This window comes from Pteropus vampyrus, unplaced genomic scaffold, assembly GCF_000151845.1.
Source record: "Pteropus vampyrus isolate Shadow unplaced genomic scaffold, Pvam_2.0 Scaffold8, whole genome shotgun sequence".
Lineage (NCBI taxonomy): Eukaryota > Metazoa > Chordata > Mammalia > Chiroptera > Pteropodidae > Pteropus > Pteropus vampyrus.
This window is the reverse complement of record NW_011888789.1, coordinates 6493349-6514861: the sequence shown is the minus strand read 5'-3', so window position 1 is coordinate 6514861 and position 21513 is coordinate 6493349. Positions and strand designations below refer to the sequence as shown.

Genomic DNA, 21513 nt, shown 5'->3' with positions numbered 1-21513 from the left:
CTTAAACTACCAGTTTATAAACATATTTCCAAAGCACAACAAGAACACAAGTTGTGTACTCCACTTTGAGTGAAATGAGGGTAATACTAAAAAGGTGTTGTAAATAGTGAGAAGAAAAGCCAGAAAATATTAGAAAAGGTTTATTTGTTGATTTCATGGAAGAACACAAACCAAAGCTTTGCTCTGTAGGAAAAAAACATTATCGATGAATGTAAGAATGAAGGAGGGTATCTAAGTTACAGAAAATAAAATATGAGTAAGGACACAATGCTTTTTGACCTTTTTTGAGAAATGAGTTTAAAATTAAGCCTGGAACAAAAATGAAACTTAGTGGACAAGAGTAAGCTAAGGATGGAGATGAACATTGTTTCAGATTATCAAATGTCTTACATATAGGCCTAAGGAGTTTGGACTTTATATATATTGAGGGATGATGCCCTGTGAAATACGTTTTTTTCCCCCAATGATTTAAAGGTGGAGATTCTGAGTACAGTTAGAAGTATAAGTCATCTAGGGCTTAAAACTATTATACAGAAAAAGAAAGGAAAATTCATTTGACAGACATTACTTTTAATGGGGCTTAGTGACTGGTTTACTAAAAGGTATAAAAGGGGGAGCAGTGTTATAAAAATGTGGGAATAAAAAGAATTTTGCAAATTTCTTTTTTAAAAAGTGTCTCCAAAAATTGATGACTTATGGAAAGTCCAGAAGAGTCACTGCTTTTTGAAGGGAAGGATTATTAGTGAATGTAGTTTTAAACAGTACATTTTAGATGATGACAGAACAAGCAATTGCAAATATCTGATATTAAAATAATAAATATTCATATTTTATTTTAAACCATCACCAATGTATGTTTACCTTGTATCTTTTAAACATAGGTTAACATGAAAGATGTCACAAAAATCAACAGAGAAAAGGCAACGTTCAAGCATCCAAGGTAGGAGTTGCCATCAGCCCTAGCTGAAGAAAAACAAATAAATTGAGCACACATTAAGGAACAAGACTAAAACATTTATTTATGCACCTCTGTTAGATCATGCATGTAACTTAGGGGACAAGAGTAAGCTAAGGAAAGAGAATAAAGTTTCAGATTATGTAGTGTCTTAAGTAAGGTCTAAAGAGTTTGAACTTCATTCTTTAAGTATTGAAGGATAGTGTCCTGTGAAATGTGTTTTGTCAATGATGTAAAGGGTAAGGAGATTCTAAGTACAGTAAGAAGTAGTAAGTCAGCCAGGGCTTAGAAAAGAGTGATGTTTTACATAACAAAAAGTAAAATTCATATTTGATAGACATTAAAGAATTGATGGGGCTTAGTGACTGGTTTACTAAAAAGGGCATAGAAGAATTAGACAAGTGATTAGATTGACTTTTTAAAAACTGTGTACTTTACAAAACTCACATTTCAAAATTGGTTAAAAAGATATAAATTGCCAACTTATATTACTAGTCATAGACAAACACACATATTATAAATAAACCAGTGTTTCATAAAAGATTTAACACCATACTGTAGGAAGAATATGATTTCAAAATAAAGGCTAGCTCTTTAAACTGAATTTATTTTTATGAAAAGGTACGTTATTTACATTTTTCTCATTTTGACATGAAGTGGCACCACTACACTTGCTGACCGTCTCTTGTTTCATTCAACTGTAAGATTGTCAATTTATGATAAACTTTCTTTTCTTCCATCTTCCATTTTATGAAGGTGAATGAGTAATATAGAATAAAATAAATAAGCACCTTCATTTCTGTCATACTTGGTTTTGCTTCTTTAAATACAGCATTTTATTTACTACATTTCTAGAATCCTTTTCCTGGCACATATGACTCTTTGAATAGTTGTGTAGTGACATAAAGATGAAGGGGCTATTAGAAGTATAACATAAACCAGTTCCATAATCATCTTAGTCTTGGTAACTAAGTATAGGTATTTGCTGCTCAAAGAATCAAACTTTGTCTCACTTAGCAGGAAGATGCGTTATAATATAAGTTAATATAAGGTGCTATCTTAGAAGAATATCCTCTAAAGAACAAACCGTAGAGGCAGCTGTTAATCTATAAGGTCAAAACATCGCTGAAATACATGGCAAGTGTGATAAAGTTAAAATTGTACTTTCCGGAAACTCTGTCAAAGTATTATATGAGGTTGGATGATGCTGTAGGATGTCATTAAAGAGTCTTTTAAGGAAGCTGAGTTAAATAAAGGGCTTTTAGTTTCATAAGTGGAATATACAAATTTGAAGCTAAAGATTAATTTCTCTTGTCTGTGGAGGAGTGGTTACTTTTTTCTTTTTAACATGGTCTTTACCATATGTAATTAAAAGAATTTGATTAGATATAACGATATAATTACCTCAGGGACCTGTATTAACTGTTTGTCTCTACAAATTCTCATAATGGATGCTTCCTTCAGCCTACTTGAGACTGTCTAAATTTAGGTAGGAATGCAAGGATATTGAAGTGGCAAGGATTTTGGAGGTCTGCTTTTCCTATTCTTTGAACAGACAAAATATCTTAGTAGTTTGTGATAACAGAAAATGACCTTTTTCGGGGGAGGGGCACATCTGGTAGTTTCAAGTAGAGAAGATTGTCTCTGGATTGGAGGTATATGAATTAGAAATTATACTACAGATTTTCTAAAGGCCCCTATCAGGAAATGTCCAAAGCATAAAATAATTTTTTTAGCATATTGCAGCACTGTATATTTCCAAAATATCTATTTGAAATGTGGAGTATATCACGTTCGGCAGGAAAAATGTCTAGATTCAAACAAAGGTAGTAAAACTGGGGGAATATGTTACTTGTATACTGCTAATAGAAAGAAAATGTAAATCCTTAAGATCTCTTGAATAAAAATTTCAAATATATACTTATACTAAAATTTTGCAACTGTATATTTAAAATTGTTCGTATATATGTGTTAAACCTAATAGGACCACAAAATCTCATCCCAGAAGTGAAAATGAAATAGGACCAAGTTCATGTGACAATCTGAAAAGAAACCATGTATCTCCAAAAAAGGTTGAAATGCAAAGATCACTACCTGGCTCATCTTTACCTTTAAAGTACCTAAAAGACACTTGCATGTTGAAGTTGGAGGGAAAAATAGATTTAACTAATATTTCATCTGATATTTCAGAAGATTTCACTGGACAACAAGAAAACTTAAATAGCATAAAGAGAAGAGATCTGACTTTTAGTGCTGCTGAAACAAAAAGTGATAAGGATTGTCCTCCTGTAATTTGTGACCAAAAAAGTGTAGATGGCACACTTTCAAAAGATGATGAAACACCTTCCCAAAACTTACTTAAGAATTTTTCAGATCCTGCAGAGAAATCTTGTCCCTCAGACATAAAACCAGGAACTGATGCTTCTCTTCTACCTCATGCATCAGTGCTTGTAAAGCCTATTTTTCATTTTGTGACAGATATCCATGCCAATTTAGAAATGAATGACACTGTCTTTGAAAGTCAGAATAACGAAATATTAAATTCATCTATTAAAAATTCTACATGCACCAATTCTCCAGAACCCATATTTATCCAGAACAAAATTCCTGTTCTGCAAATAAATGAAACACAACCTGCAAAAACTGAGTCAGAAGACAAATATGTGAAAGATACATTGAATCCCAGTACTGTACCTGTTGAAGAGAATATAACTGTTAATGTTGATCAAACAGCAGAATGCTCTTTTTATGAGCAACGGAATAATGAAAATTCAAAAATCCTAACTCAGAATGCTGCCACATATTGGAATGAACTTCCACAGCCTGCATGTACCCCAGTATATAATTCTTCTGCACACTCATTTGGAACTTCATATCCTTACTATGCTTGGTGTGTTTATCATTACAGTAGCAGCAATGGCAATTCCATTACCCAAACTTACCAAGGAGTAACATCGTATGAAGTACAGCCACCTTCTTCTGAGATGTTGACTGCAGTTCCAAGTACTATACAAAATACACATTCTAATCTTTTGTACTCTCAATATTTTGGTTATTTTGCTGGACAGCCACAAGCATATAACTTTGTGCCAGCAAGTGGATATTTTCAATCTCGAACGCCTGTTTCTGTCAATTTTCAGCAGCCAGCTTTTTCACAGTATGCTTCCTATCAGCCATTACCACAAGCTGCATACCCTTATCCTCCAAACTCAGGTGTGCTTCCAGAAGTTCCTTGGACTTATGGTGAGTTACACAAGTTTTAATGCTTGTTTCATTGAGGTTTTGCTTTTGTCTTTGTATAGTTATGTAAATGAAATTTACAAGGGATGATACATAGCAGTCATTTTTCTGTGCAGATTGTGGAATAGTTCAAATATCAGAGTTGAATCATATTGCCAAGTGGATATCTAGTTGTTAAAGATGCAATAAAAAGAATTGTTACTATCATTAATATAACAAAACCCAACTCTAGGGAATAATTAAGAAAATTAGTTAATTCATACTATGAAATGTGATACAACCATTGAAGAGTTTATAAAAGTTTTTAATGACAGTTTTTAAAACTATCATATAAATTGACCTATGTAAGCAAAGAAATACATAGAAATATTGACATGAAGTACACTAACATTTTAACTTGTCTGCCTCTGGATGATAAAATTTGGGGTGTGTGGAAAGTGTTTTTCTGTATTTTCTAAGATATCCTACTGGGAACAAATATTATTTTGATAAATAGAGGAGAAAAAATAAGTCAAAAACCAGAGTGAAAAAGAGACTTCAATCGGATAAAGCAAAATTTCTCTTTCTCTCTGTATTCTAATATATCTTCTTGGCAGAAGTGAAAATGAAGTTAATTGAGATGTGTTGATAGAACAACTTGGTAGTTTGGCACTGGAACCTGAAAAGTTTTCCTTTAAACATAAGTCTATTTGTAAAAATTATTATTAGAATATAGATATTAAAATTAAGTAGAAATGTGTTTTACCAGAGTTAAAGCAAAATTTAAAACAATTATTCATAATTCTGCAAAAACTGCAGTTACCTGCTAACACTCAAATATTCTACCACTAGAGGTAAAGTATACTGTAAATAAAGTTAATCTCAGTGTCTTAAACAGAGAAATATAAGAGAATTTCTTTTCAATTCAAGTTGTTTCTCAGTCCTACATTGTCTTAAAAATTAATAAGTAGAAAAAATTAATTGAATTAATTTATTCATTTGTCTGAATTGACAAGAAGCAGCCTGTTAACATAGTTCTATTCCTAATTAAGAAAAATGATCAGGGCAGCATAGGGAATATAGGTAATAATGTTGTAATAACTGTGTGGTGACAGATGGTCACTTAGACTTGTCATGATGATCACTTCGTTAGTTACATAAATGGCTAATCATTATATTGTATACTTAAAACTAACATAACATTGTATGTCAACTAATTTTAAAATGAATTAAGAGAAAAGAAATAACCCATGACCTAAAGGAGTTTCACAAAAAGGGGAAAAAAAGAAATCTGATCACAGGAGGAGCTCTGCATTGGAATTGTCACTGGCACCCTGTCACTTATAGGATAAAATTCAGATTAACTTGGAATGCGGAACCCTTCACAGTCCTGTATACACAGCCTCATCTCCCACCGCTTCCACCTTTGTATTCAAGCCACAATGAATGTCTTACTATTCTCCCATGTGACAATTCCTCTGGTATTTCCATGGTACTTTCTGTGTGCATTTCTCATGTGATAAGGCTTGTGAGAATTGTGTAGTATTGTGATTATCTGTGTATCATTCCCTTCCCTGCCTGCCCATCAAATGAGTTTAAACTGGACTGGAATTTTTCACCAAAAATGGAACCTGAAAAATAACTCTAAAGGAGGGGAGAACGAAGCAGGAGGTGGGGCGAGGGAGTAAATGACTGTGCTTTTCCTTTTTGGTTAATTTGATACACTGCTGCTGCTGCTGTAATGGTAAACACACCAAGCATAGATGTGGCAAACCTGTATATTAAAGTAGACATTTTAATTTCTGGAATGGGAAACCTCGAATGTAGTCGTTTTATAAAGATTCTCATAGAGCTTTCTTGTGTTCTTAAGAATTGAGCTGTTTGTGATGCTAAAAAAGATATCTCTAGAATCAAGTCCATCTTTCATTCTCAAAAATTTGAATTGTTACCTCCTTGGTTATATTAGTCAAGTGAAAATAAAAGGTAAAAACAAATATCTGCTTATTACAGTATCCAAAAGTAACTCTAAAAATTAGGAGGCACTATAAGCACATCTTTTAGTTTTCGTGAGTGCAAATAATCCATGGAGATCCAGTGGCACATTTACAGGAACTACATCCTTCTAAAGATAAGAAAATCCCTATGACCCGTTTACTACTGTTTTGTTCATGATGCTCACGTTCAACACCATGAATGGAAGTAAAAGAAGGGGCTAAATGAACCCTATGTGCTAGGCACATTACATCTTTTATTCCATTTAATTCTCACAAGATACTTGTGAGAGATTTAGATACTATTGTTCTTTTACAGATGAGGAAGCATCTCCTTGGAGAGCCTTAAATCACTTTCTCAGGATTCCATGGCTAGTAAAGGGCAGATGTGCAGTCTGAACTTTGATCTCTTGAGCTCTAACTCAGATCAGGTCTTTCGATGATGCCATTAGTCTGCATCATTAACTTATCTCAAATCTTTGTGCTTTTTTTTCTTCCAGTTCCATGGCAACGTCAAGAACCCTTTCAGCCAGGACATTGAAAATGGTCTTCTGTTTACCAAAAAATAAAGGAGATTTGCAAGTTTTTCCAAGTTTATTTTACTTATATATTTTTTATTTTAACATTTTAAATATATGTAAATGTGGTAGGAAATATATACCATATAGCCCTTTATAAAAATTTTAAATGCAGCAGCATATCATATAATGCAATGGGAAATCAATTTCTGACATCTGAAATACCAAAATTATTTCCATGCAGTTATTTTAGTGAACTCTTTACTAGGCTATTTTCAATATCCACCTAGCCATCAGAAACATTTACAGTATTTTTTGTAATTTACTTTTTGAAGTGTTGCTATCACAGCTATTACAGTTATGTAAAGATTTTTGAGTTTATTCTATAAGGAGAATAAATGTAACATTTAATATGATTAAGATTAAGCAATAGTATTAAAATCTTTAAAATAAGAATTTTGTTTCTGATATTTTTGGTACATCGTTTATGGCAGTGTTGTGCCATTTGACTTAGATTAAAATAGGATTTTCTTTACTTGGATTGGTTATTAGAACAATAATTTTATAATTCTTGACACTATGTAATTTATAATTTTGCTGTGTCTAATATGACAAATTCCTTTAATTTCAATTTTTTATTTTCCGTGTTTATCCTTGAGTAGAGATTAAAATTTTTATGTTTGAAGCAGTTTTAGTTCATTGTATTAAAATTAAAGCACATTTAATACCTTTTTCTATAAGAGCCCTTTTTACAATATTATTTTTTTTATATTTGCATCTCATAATTTAAACAGCTTTTAATGATTTTGTAGCAAATAATAGGGAATAATGTCTTTAGCTTATGCCATTAGTGTAGTGGTATTTCAGTAATTTAAATAATGCAGCACAAATATAAGTTTTTTAATGCTGTGGTCGCGGATTTTTTTTTCCCCTTTTTCAACATTTCACAAAAGTAAAAACTGCATTGAAAATTATCATTGTAGATTAGGGTGTAGTATGTAACTATGGTCTTCAGCAACCTCTCTGCCCACCCACAACTATACCTGTTTTCTGTAAGATCACAGTCAGAAAGGTTCCTCACAACTAAGGCCTTTTTCAAGTACTTACTAGTGGTCTCTAACACGTGATGAGATTTGCATTGACTAAATCTAAACAGATAGTTAACCATCAGTGTTTTCTCAAACTCTTTAAGTTAACCAATTATGTGATCTAGCACAAGCCTCCAAAGAGGGTGTAATTCAGCCATATTTATTGTAGAGTAATTTTTCAATTTAGAAAAACACTGACACCTGGGATAAGCTTCTTTGGTCACATTAACCAAATAGAATAGAATTCAGAATACTTCGGTTTCTTCTCTAACAAACAGGACTTTAAAAGGGGAAAATCAAGCGAAGAACTGCAACTGAGAGGAATAAGGAATTTGAAAAAGACTATATAATTAAAGCAATATCAAGATAATGTATATTTTTTATCCATATAGTTGTTTTATTAAAAATCAGAACTCCTGACTAGGCATTAAAGCAATAATATTAGCTGTTATTCAAAAACTAACTTTGCCTCAGCCATTTGATTGATGTTTGGTTATAAAAAGATGTTACAAATTTATTATTAAAAATGTTCCTTTTCGGTAAACCAAAAGTTTACCTTAATTATTCTAATTAAGGATGCTTTCTTTAAATAATTTTCAGATTCCATTGATATTTGTGATATTTTTATTTCATCAGTGAATTTCTTCAAAAAAAGGAAAATAAAAAAATCTAAATATTCAGTTAAATTTAGAAATCTGTTCTTTGAAACATGAAAAAATAGAGTATTTTTCCCTTCATGTATGTGTTTTAATTCTGAAAATAAAAATGGAATTAAAATTAGAGCAAACATTATAAACAAAAGAAAATCCTGCTTGTTTGTATGTTATTGTTTTGGAACTTAAAGAAAAATTATTTGAATAATTCAATTGAATAAATTGAATTCATTTTCGTTTCAGGTTTTTTTTTTCCTTTTGTTTCTTGAATAATGAGCAAACAATGGTCTGCGGTTTATACAAACCCATTACATGAAAACAACCCACAAAGAACTGACTTCATTAGATGACTAAATAAACTGATAGGGCACTTCCTTCACTTCAGCTGCTTTTGCTTTCACCTCCTTCCTTCCCCCACACTGCCACCCTTACAAATGTCATTACTACCTGGAGTTTCACAGGACAAGCCAAAGTCCCTGGCCTCATGCAGTTCTCAATTTGAGTTGTAGTTGATTTCACATCATGAAAAGTGATATGTAAAAAACAAAACAAAGTAAAGAAATAAAGAATGACTGGATGATACATAAGCCGAGATGTTCAGGGATGGCCTTGTTAAAGAGGTAGTTAACCTAACTTTCATATTCTTATATCTTAATTATATCACTCTGCCTTCCATTAATAAACATACTGAAAAAGTGCCTCTGAAACCTGAGTTATGTATCTAGCCAAATAAAAGGCTATGCCCCCATTTTCCCAATGACAATATTTGCCAAAGAAAAGTTTTTTGGTAAACTTAAATATATAAGCTTTTAGAGATACAGATGAAATATTTAAATGTCCATTGTATATTAAAATTTTTTTTTAATTTTAACTCATTTTTGTAGAACAATTTCAGTGTCCTCTCATGCATCTTTGACATCAGTATCTTTGTCATCATTAGAGCTTTTTTGAGCCCTATGACAAAGTTTTCTAAAGCATATCATCCTCACTTATAAGTTTGTGATCTATGCTTTTTAAATGTGTACACTATGGCTATGCCACCCTGAATGCACCTGATCTCGTCTGATCTCGGAAGCTAAGCAGGGTCGAGCCTACTTAGTACTTGGACAGGAGACAACCAAGGAATACTGGGTGCTGTAGGTGTTAAAAAAAAAATCTATGTACATATCCAAAATTGATTGAGGTCATTTCTTACCCAAAGACATTCCTTATAATAATGTCTTAAGTCTTCAAATTAGAGTAAAACCCCATATTGTTTTGTTTTTTAGGTGAGGCAACCCTTGGTTAACCTCACAGATTACAAGGACCTTGTCAGTTTACAATCTCTTATTTTTTAAAAAAAAAATTTTACACCTACGAGCACCTGGTCTTCCTAGGTGGTCTCCCATCCAAGTACTAACCAGGCCCAACCCTGCTTAGTTTCCAAGATCAGATGGGATCAGACTTGTTCAGGGTAGCATGGCAGTAGACTCCGTATTGTTTTCATGGGGGTAATTTTAAGGGGAAAGATAACTTACATTAAGGCATATATGGTATTTTAAAACTATTAAATCTTTTTTTATGGACACAGTTTAATTCATACAATATTATTTTGAGTGTCATGATATACCCCCAATTACCCATGCAGTCTAAAAATAGGATCATGGAAGAATAAAATTAAATTATTCTTATAAAATATTTTTTAAATTAGTTCTAATGAATACAATTTTAAGAGTAGTGACTACGGATTATTATTTAGCAGTTGCTAATGAAAAGAAACTAAGAAAGTAAGGAGTTGTTGATTAGTAATGCAATGTGGAAATAAGATTTAAAAGAATTGTTAGAGATTAAGACAGGAAATTTTCGTAAGCATATAAATCCTAATTTCTTGAGGGTATAAGCTCTACTGTCTGCTTTATTGTTACCATCTTATTTTTGAATCTTCTAACCATTGAAGAATCCCTCTGGTTTCCTTTGAAATATCTTATGGAACCCGTGATCTCAAAATGCACTGCATTCTAATTTGTTGTCATGGGAAACTGCATTTATCTTAGGAGTTGTAACTCCTTTCATTTTAAAGTCTATTTTTTTTTAAATTAGGTAAGAATAATTTAGGTCTATGACCGAGTCATTTCTTTTTTTAAAATGTGAGAATCTATGTTTTGGGAAAGCTGGTCTGGTCAACTGACCATGTGTTAGTTAATTAAAGATTGTATTTACATTCAGTCAGCAATTACTGAACATCTGACTTGTGCTGAAAGTATGTTATGCTATTTATGTGTGTGTGCATCAACTAATCATCCCCATAAAGGGAAGTTTTATTTTCTTAATTTATAAATGCACTCATTCAGAAGACCCTTTAAGATATTTCTGCACCTCAAGTCATCTTTGTGAACATCAGTTAAGATCTTCCAGTATTTTTGTTTGGAAAAGAATATAATCTCTCTCCTTTGACATTTTACTTGCTTTTTTTAACTCTAAACATCGACTTGTGTACCTAATACATAATCCCTTTTTAAAAAGTTGACTGTGCAAAGAGCAATACAGTAATATGAGATTTTTGCATGTTGATTAAGAAATAATCACTTTTATTTGTATACAAATCGTTCTAGTCCTTTGGCTAAAATTATTTAGTTACATTAAGAAGTGAATGTAGACTGGCTTCTGGTCAAGATGGTGGAGTAGGTAAATGCTGTGCTTGCCTCCTCTTACAACCACATCAAAATTAAACTAAACTTCAGAACAGTTATCATTGGGAGTCACCTGAAGTCTACCTGAACAGAAACAACTGGAGACAAATAAAAGAGGCCACCTCGAGACTGGTAGGAAAGTCAGAGATGTGGAATGGGCTGGTCCCACACCCGCGTGGAGCGGTTCAGAATCAGGAGGGATATCTCAGCTGTGGAGATTCCCTTCCAGAGAAGCATGGGGTTCTGGCTCCACACCAGGCTCCCCAACTCAGGGTTCTGGTGCTGGGAAGAGAAGTCGCCATAATTTCTGGCTCTAAAAACCAGAGATTGTGGCTTAGTGAAACAGAGGTCTGCTGAAGTTGCAGACATTCCTTTTAAGGGACCCGCATGTGGACTTAATCACTGATAGACTCATTCACTCTGAGCTCCAGGGCTGGGATAGCAGCTCAAAAGGCATCTGGGACAAAGAGAAACTGATTTATCTGGCTTTAGGACAAGGGCTGGAGAGGTAGCTTTCTCCCAGACAGAAGTACTGGCGGAGGCCATTGTTCCTTTGTTGTATCCTACCCCATTCTGGCAAGCAGACACAGGTTGCCACCATAACTGAATCTCCATCAGCCTGGCTAACACAGGTCACACAGCCCAAGTGATTCCCTGAGACCTTGCCCCACCCAACTTGCAGGCCCATCGAAGCCATTTCCAGTGGATTTTTTCATATAAATGTCCCATCTTGGCTCATGCTTCACACTTTCCTAAAACCTCTCAAAGGTTCGCAAAACCTAAACAAACAGCATTTGGCATCAGCATGCCCCATACCACTTGGCTGAGTAACCCCAACCCCAGCACTAGTGGCAGCTGGTGTTACTTTATGGCTTGGCCCCTCAAGGCACATGCAAGCCCAGCATAGGTGGTGGCCATCTGCAGACTGGTTGGTGGCTCATGCCAGATGGCCCTGGGTAGAGTACAGGCTGTGGCTGAACTTGGTCTGTAGCAGGGCCCCTCCCAGGAGGCCCCAGGGCGGGCACATATTTGGTGGCTGGCTTTGGTCTGAGCCAGAGCACAACCCAGGGCTACATCTTAACACAACACACCCAAAGGGCTGACTGGGCAGGCATTGGAGCCCTACTAGAATGAATTTTGCTCTGTAGGGTCAGCCCCTACACAACAGCTCCTTCACTGTGGTCACTGGCCAGTCCTCAGAACCAATCAGCACAAGGTTAGTCCCTCCCATTGACATGCAGATAGCAACCAAGGCTCAGCTACGGCAGGAGGGCTGTACACAAAACCCATACGAGGGACACGCCTGGATTACCCGGATCAGGTGACCAGGGAGACTGCGCCTTTGGCCCCACAGGACACCTACTACATAAGGCTGCTACTAAGACCAGGAGACATAGCAGCTCTACCTAATACATAGAAACAAACACAGAGGCAGCCAAAATGGGGAGACAAACGTCCCAAGTGAAAGAACAGAGCTCCAGAAAAAAACAAAATGGACAATCTACCAGATGCAGAGTTCAGAGCACTGGTTATAAGGATTATCAGTGAATTTAGAGGAAGAAGATAAACTTAGAACTTTAACAAAGAAAAAACATAAAAATGGAGATAGAAAACAAAAAAGAACAAGTCAGAACTGAAGAATACAGTAACTGAAATGAAGAATACCTTAGGAGGAATCTATAGTAGATGAAGTCAGGACCGAATCAGTGATTTAGAAAATAAGGTAGCAGAAAACACCCAATCAGAACAGCAACAAAGAAAAAAGAATTTAAAAAAATGAGAATAATTTAAAGGACCTATGGGACAACATCAAGCGTACCAACATTTGCATCATATTGATACCAGAAGGAGAAGAGAGAGCAAGGAATTGGAAACTTATTTCAAAAAATAATGAGAAACTTTCCTAACCTGGCAAAGGAAATAGTGCAGAGTCTCTTAAACAAGATGAACCCAACAAGGCCCACACCAAGACACATAATAATTAAAATGCCAAAGCTTAAAGAAAAAGAATCTTAAAAGCAGCAAGAGAAAAGCAGTTACCTACAAGAGAGCTCCCATAAGACTCAGTTGATTTCTCAACAGAAACTTTACAGACCAGAAGGATTGGCAGGAAATATTCAAAGTGATAAAAAGTAAGGACCTGCAACCAAGATTACCCAGCAAAGCTATCATTTTGCTGCCCAGACAAGAAAAAGCTAAAGGAGCTCATCACCACAAAGCCAGTATTACAGGAAATGCTGGAAGGACTTCTTTAAAAAGAAAAAAGATAAAAAATATGAATAATAAAAGCAATAACTACGATATCTGTCAACAGTTACTTTCAATGTAAATGGATTAAATGTTCCAATCAAAAGAGAGGGTAGCTAAATGAGCAAGAAATCAAGACCCTTACATATACTGCCTGCAAGAGACTCACTACAGATCAAAAGACACAGACTAAAAGTAAAGGGATGGAAAAAGATGTTTCATAAAAATGGAAACAAACAAAGCTGGAGTAGCAATACTTATACCAGACAAAATAGACTTTAAAACAAAGGCTATAACAAGAGACAAAGACAGACCCAATAATCTCACTTCTGGATATTTATCTAAAGAAACTCAAAGCACTACTTCAAAGGAACATAATCCATATGTTCATTGCAGCATTATTTACAATAGTCAAGATATGGTGGTAACCTGGGTGTCCCTAGGAAGAGGTGGTGCATATATGCAATGGGATATTGCTAAACCATAAAAAAGAATTAAATCTTGCCGTCTGCAACAGCATGGATAGACCTAGAGGGTATTGTGCTGAGTGGATTAAGTCAGACAGAGAAAGGCAAATGCTATAGGATTTTGCTTACGTGTGGAATCTAAAGAACAAAATAAACTCATAGATACAGAGAACATTTTGAGGTTGCCAGATGGAAGTGGGGTTTCGGGGTAGGTCAAAAATATGAAAGAATTTAGAATTACAGATCGGTAGTTACAAAACAGTCATGGCAATGTATAGCATAAAGAATATAGTCAGTACTGTAATAACTGTGTGGTGTCAGATACTAGACTTATCAGGGTGATCACTTTAAGTTACATAAATGTCTAATCACTATGTTGTATAACTGAAACTAATATTGTATGCCAACTGTAATTTAAAAAATATTTTTAAAAAGAAGTGAATGTATTTTACATACTGAGGATTATGCTAAATCAATAATGACTCCTAACTCACTGATTTCCAACGAAGGTGTTTTTAAAACTAAGTCTGAATATTAACAAAAACATCACTTTCCTCAAAATAGATTCTGTCTCCACATTATCTCTTCAGATGCTATCCTGAAGCTTATTCTGCTCCTTATCCCTTATGAGAAGCAGGCTCTCTTCCTTCCATTCCTCATTATTTTCAGAACTATCCCAAGACCATTCACTTTTTTGACAGTTTCCTGGAGCTACACACCCACCCACTTAACCTTTAGCTGAACTATACAAAATACTGTTTCAAATATGCCATCTATTGAAAATGCACACATAGGACCTGCTGAATCAGCCATGTTACTTTTGTAATCTTCCACCAATTTTTCAGGGCAAAATATTGAGACAGAGTAAAAGCTAATTTTCTTATCCTGCTTTCTGAGTTCTTGATCCAGGAACCTGCATAATGAAAAAGTTTCTCCTATAATCTGCTAGTACCCAATCAACAGGCAAAGTGAAAATAATGTTAAGGAAAGATATTCATCAGAAGTGAAAGTCCAAAAAAGATTTGAGGGTGGCAATGATAATGGGTGCTTGCTTTCATAAGGACAATGAAAATTTATTTCATTCAATGTAAATATACTTCCAAGTTACAAACAGCAAACGTTTATAGAGCACCTTCTATTGCTGAGCTCAGCAGTGTGATAGATATTTAGGATTGAAAAATCAGTAATACATTTCTGGCATGAAAGAAGTTTATAGTCTGTGTAGAGAGGGAGAGGCATGCAAGAAACCAACCATTAAAGTTAGGGAAATAGTATGATTTATTCTGTGCTTGGTATTAGAGGTCTTAAAAGGAAAACCATGTAATTCCTCCTACTGGATTTAGGTATACTTATAAGAGTAAGACAATCCTAAGATGAATCTTGAACAATCTGTTTGAGTTATATATGCTGAAAAGATGAGAGTAAGGTCTTTAGGTGGAGGAGACACATATGAATATAACTTAAAACATTCCACTGATATTGTATGTGTGGGTGTATGTATTATCGGAAAATAAAAGGGACATGCGTTACGCTCCATCTTCCATGGAATGATTTAAGTTGATAAAAGAGAAATAGATCCTACATTCTTGAGAAAATAAGCACAGTGATTTGGCATTATCTCTTGGCATTATCTCTTGGCATAACTGGTTTTGCCCCATCTGGATACATACCCAGAAGTGATATTGCCAAATCGAATGATAATTCTATTTTTAATTTTTTGAGGAACTACCATACTGTTTTCCATAGCAGCTCCACTATTTTACATTCTCACCAACAGTAGTCAAGGGTTCTAGTTTCTCCATATCCCCACCAACACTTATTTTTTTTATAGTAGTTATCCTAATGGATATGAGATGATATATCATTAATAATGATTCTTCTTGACTTTTAATACCTGAAGCTCATATAATATATATCCCTTGATGTATTTTCAGCCAGCTTAAAATTAGAAAAAATACTTATGTCCCCCAAACGATGTAATATTTTAACATCATGATGTATAGGAAGTCTTGTTACATTTCAAATACATAGATAGAACATTAGAATGACATCTTTTTAAAGTGCCCAAGTGTCAAAAACAAGGTAGATGTCTTGATTTCACACCTAATATTCAATGCAAACTTTCTCAGTTATTGTGTGATTGTCTTAAAGGTTTCTTTCCACTTTTAACCTTTCATATGTGACCCTTGGTTTCCCTGGTATGTTATGATTCTCATACCAGATGAGAACACATTGAATAAAATTGTGGAGAAAGAAGCAAAGCAAGACTGACTATGATAGACCAGAAGATACTACTATATAGAAAGCTACTATTTATTAAAACCATATTGTTTGGTGATCAGAAAGCTATGTTTTATTGATGTAAAAAGCATTTTACATTCAAACATGATAGCTCATTATTTGTACATAGATAACATGTTTTTGTTACATTTTAGGAAATTTGTTGGAAATTTGAAGTTGACATGCATTATAATTTTTCCTATTAAAAAAATGGGAAATGGGCTCCTGCTAATGCAGAATTACTAGTTTTCAGTAAAGGGTTCCTGATTTTACCTCTATTTGGAGCTGAAGAAGTAAAAATATCTTTGAAACGTCACAAACTTACAGAAAAGCTGGAAAACTTTAAGCCATTTAAGAGTAAGTTGCTGACTTGATGCCTCACCACTCCTGAATACTGTTTAACTTCTGTTAAAAAACAAAACGTGTTTCCTACAAAGAAGGAAGTTCTCTTACATAACAATACAATCATCAAAATCAGGATATTAACACCAATACATTACTACCATCGAATCCTCAGATTCCCATATAATTTTCATCATTTGTTCCAATAATGGGCCTTATAGCAAAAGGACCCAGATTAGAATCTCATGTATTTCATTACTAGGTCTCTTTAGTCTGGAATGTTTTCTCAGTCTTTCCTTGATTTTTATACTTTTGAAATTATTAGGTCAGGTTTGTATGATGTTTTCTTATGATTATTTCTTTGGCCGGACCTCTACTTTTCACAGTGAACAAATACATGCTAAAATCCAGTAAAACTGAAATGTAAACCTAGGAGTAGGAAATGATTTAAGACCTAAAAAGCACACAAAAGAAAATAAAATGGATTCGACATTTTTATTCAAAAAACAGAACAGACTAAGAGAAGTTATTTGCCACAAATAAAACTGACCAGGAATTAACATATAAAACATATTGCTGGAAATCAACAAACAAAAATATTGAGTATCCTGTAATTTGAATATGCAAATCACAAAAGAAAGCACAATGGTCAACAAATGTATAATGAAGTGATTAATGGGAAATGCAAATTATAATGAGATGCCACTTTACACTCATCAGAACAGCAAAAAATATCAGGTAGATAATATCATTAGGGAAGTGAATAAAATATAGTAGATTCATACAGTGGAACACTATACATCAGAGTGTTAAAGAAAAAACCACTCAGAATGGGCGTCACTCGTACTAAAATCTCAATACCAAACAACATTTAATATCTGATCTATTTGCCATAGAACAATGACTTTATTGAAGATTTACAGGAGCCTTAAACTGGACTCAGATCGGTGGGGGTTAACAGATCTACTGAGAAAAAAGAGATTCAGAGATTTCACATTCTTGAATCCCCGTCAGTGCTTAGCTGTCTACAGTCATCCACCTCTTGCCTCGCACCTCCTCCTTTCCCTTGACATAAAAGACACTTGAATTTGGGGTGCTCTTAAAATGGATTTGCCAAAGTGTTAAGATCCCCATCTTCTAGAGCGAGGGCCTTCTCCATCAATAAAACTTTCTTTATTCCAAACTCTGATGTTTTGAATGTTGGACTGTGAGGCATCTGGCACATGAACCTTGAATCGGTAAACAAAACTAGAAGTTAGAAGCCAAACACTAAATATAGTAATGATCACCATTTAGTGAAAGAAATTAGAAATAAATGTACAGCACATTGCTCTTACGGAACAAAAGGAAATTTGCTTGCTCGTGTGTATCAAAGCCAAACGAGACTAACGAGTTTGCAGCAAAGTAAAAGTTTATTTAAAGAAACGGTGCCAAGCCCGGAAACAGATGAGCTAGCTCTCAAAGACCTGGCTCCCCGATGGCCTCAAGGTATATGAAATATAGGGGAAAGATCATTAGTTATGGTTGAATCAAGGAGAAAGAGAAGAAAAAACGTCATTTTAAAAAGATTTGGACAGTTACAATACCAATATATTTATATGAAACACATAATCCTATATATTAAGTTACATAGCTAACTTAAGGATGTATGCCGAATGCACTAGAGGATGTTTTTCAAGAGGAGGAAATGAGTTGTGTATTAAGAATGAAGGGGAAAAACAAGGATTTTTGCACAGATATGTTTGATAATGTGCGTTTAAATAATAGGATTAATTATACCTGTTTGAGATCCAAAAGAAAGTAGGAGTTAATTTCCATAGCAAACTATGAAAGGATATAAATTATATCCATGCATTTTAAAATTTTTCATGTAACTACAGCAACTTAAAATTTAACTTTTTAAAAGTGTTAATGCATAGCAGCATTATTCACGGTGGCCAAGACATGGAAGCAACCGAAGTATCCTATGATAGATGATTGGCTAAAGAAGCTGTGGTACATATATACAATGGAATATTACTCAGCCATAAGAAGAGATGAAATACTGCCATTTGTGACAACATGGATGGACCTTAAGATAATCATGCTAAGCGAAATAAGCCAGACTGGAAAAGTTGAAAGGTATCACTTACGTGTGGGATGTAAACCTAAAAGCAATAAATGAACAGAACAAACAGAGACTCATGGATATGGACAATGGACTAGTGGTTACCAGAGGGTAGGGGGTAGGGGAAGAGAGAAGAGGTAGCAGGGTAAAGGGGGTCAAATATAGTGGGACTGGGGGAGGGTGAAGTGGGTAAAGGGGATCAAATATATGGTAGCTGAATGAAACTGGACTCTTGGTGGTAATCACACAAAGGAATATATAGATGTCAAATTATAATATACATCTGAAAATTATATAATTGATTAACCAATGTTACCTCAATAAACTTAAATTTTTTTTTAAATTGTTAAGATGACAATAAGGTAGATATAGTTTTAACCAAGACTGCAAATGTCATAAGTTCAATTGTTAAAAGATGTATTAAGATACATTCCTGCTGCAGACCTAGGGGATCAGTCATAATTTAGCTAGTCACAGTAATCTAGTTTTGGAGAAAAATGAAAAAAGCATAAGTGCAAATTAAAAATATGCCAACATATCATTTTTCACCTATCATATTGGCACAATTTTAAAAGTTCGAACATGTATTCTGTTGGAGAACTCGTGGGGAAACAGACACTCATACATTGCTTGTTGGGAATGTTAAATTGTACAATATCTATAGAACAAAAGTTGTCAATATCTGTCGAAATTGCATATGCCTTTACTGTCTGATCCGGTAAACATACTTCTAGGCATTTATTGTGAAGATAAATTTCTTCAATAATATAAAAATATAAATGTATTATTTGCAAATGCAAAATCTTGAAAATTACCTAAGGGCCCAGATATTTAGCTATAATTGAGTAAACTATGTTACGTACACCATGGAGAACAATACAGTTGCAAACAGAATGAAGACAACCTATGTGAACCAATCAGTGTTTTCCATGAAGTATTTAATTTAAAAATAGCAGAATATAAGAGTTCATATACTATGTTACCTTTTACGTGAGAAAGAAGGGGAAATACATATGCATATTTTTGCATAAAAGAATACAGGAAAAAAACAAAAAGAAGCTGGTTACCTACAAAGAGTTGGGGAGAACAGGGTGAAGGGATGAGGGCAAGAATGACATTTTTCTGAATTCAACTTTTCGGATAAATTTTACTTTTGGAAGCTTAGATAATGTTCCATATATTAAGAAAACTAAAAGATGGGAGTAACAAATTATATGCAAGCAGAAACAAATTTAACTATTAAATGAATACAATCACCACATGCTGAAATGAAGGGTGGGGAGAGACCAAAATAAAGTAACTTGAACATAGCTCTTTGGCTATAAAACCTCATTCTCAGGGGATTTGATTGAATCTACAATGTCGTTAATTGTAAGATACGACTCAATTTCAGAGATGTTGTGTAAAAAAATGTTATCTTAGAGTCAATGGAATATGATATAATATGGGAAAATGCAAATTAGAATTAAATCGACAATACAGATAAAAGTGTAAGAATAAGCACCAAATGCATCTTTAGAATATCAAGGAAAGGGCTCTTCTGAGATTTATGACAAATAATATATAAAGGTATATGTATATTGGAAGATTGACAATTATTGTTTAATTGGCACAGTTTGGGATTATAAAAAAGTTCTACAGATCATTCAGGTGAGGGTCGCTCCACATTGTGAATGTTCTTAATGCTATTGAGTTATATGCTTTAAAATGGTTAAAATAGTAAAATTTATGTTTTACCACCATAAGAAAAGTCACCAAAAAAAAGTATTGCAAGGAGATTTTAGTAGAAAATCATGGGCTTTCACACATTTGTCCTCTGCCACAAAACAAAACAAAACAAAACAAAACAAAACAAATTCCTTAGAACATCTTTGCTCTACTCCAGGCAACTTTCAAGGTTTTGCCTGGGGAGAAAGTTCAAATTTCAGTTCAAATCGACCTTTCTGTAGCTGTTGCCTGGGGGACTACAATACTGTACTATTGGATAGGCACTTGTAAAATTTGATTTTCACAATCTGAAAAAGTAGGCCTTACTGAGCCCTTTTGATAAAGAATCTGAGTCTTGGGGAGATTTTTTTTTTTTTTTGATTGTCCAAAAACACAGCTGGGAATTTGGCAAAGCAAGATTGGAAGGAACCCTTGCCTTTTGATACAGGATATTGCCCTCCTCTAGGGTTCAGCAGCAGTTGTATGTACCTCAAATAGAGGAAGTATGGTTATTTAGTACTTGTTCTTCAAGGAATCTGGCAGCAGTTGCTCGGTAAATATCTGGTGAGTGAACAAATTATTAGAACATTGCGTAAACACTGGTAAACGCAGTGAAGAATGCTGGATCTGGTAGGGCCACAGAACAAGATGCAGAACAATCACCTCATTTTTCTGATGCCAAATGGGGAGATTCGAGCTGTTAGGGCCCCACAGCTAGTTAGTGGCAGAGATAAGGCTAGAAAGAACTCACTTATTCACTCAATATTGAATGCTTCCTGTGGGAGAATGCTAGACTCTGGGAAGACAATGTTGTTGAGAAAAGGCACAAGCTTCCCCAATCCTCCAACAGGGCGCTGAAAAAGCACTGCAGGAGACTAAGGTGGGGACAAGGTTCCCAGAGAAAAAGGCGTGAAGAAAGAACGGGGAGAGCTCGGTCTGCACCCGAAGTGGGGGAAAACGAAGAGCGGAAGGAGGGAGCAAGTGGTGGAATCCTTGCCTCGCTGGGGCCGTTTCTCCGCCGAGCCACACGGAGGCGCAACATCCCTCCTCGCGTCCTTCGCCCTGGCGGCGGCGCAGCCTGCTCGCCTTTTCCCGGCGGAAATGCCCGGGCGATGACGGAAACCCGGAGGGAGGGAAGAGAAAGGGCGAGAGAGAAGGGGCGAGAGAGGCCAGCGGGCGGTAGGAGGCAGCGAGTGGCCGTCGTCGGGTGGGAGCTGCGCCGAAGTCCCGCGCCGCGCCCCCGCACGCTTCCCCGCGCCTTTCACCGACT

General features: G+C 35.0%; 1 protein-coding gene and 2 pseudogenes across 1 annotated transcript in view; 2 read left to right on the top strand and 1 right to left on the bottom strand.

Annotated features, from left to right (window-relative positions):
* Positions 1 to 4218, top strand: part of TEX15 (testis expressed 15, meiosis and synapsis associated) — a 53636-nt gene extending 49418 nt beyond the window's left edge. Inside the window, exons 8-9 of the mRNA XM_023520001.1 lie at positions 882 to 940; positions 2940 to 4218. Of these exons, the coding sequence (XP_023375769.1) occupies positions 882 to 940; positions 2940 to 4218 (1338 nt within the window). The remainder of the gene's footprint in view (positions 1 to 881; positions 941 to 2939) is intronic.
* Positions 4219 to 9448: 5230 nt separating this feature from the next.
* Positions 9449 to 9567, top strand: LOC111729175 (annotated as a pseudogene).
* A 207-nt stretch (positions 9568 to 9774) lies between these two features.
* LOC111729135 lies at positions 9775 to 9894 on the bottom strand (annotated as a pseudogene).
* Positions 9895 to 21513: the final 11619 nt, after the last annotated feature.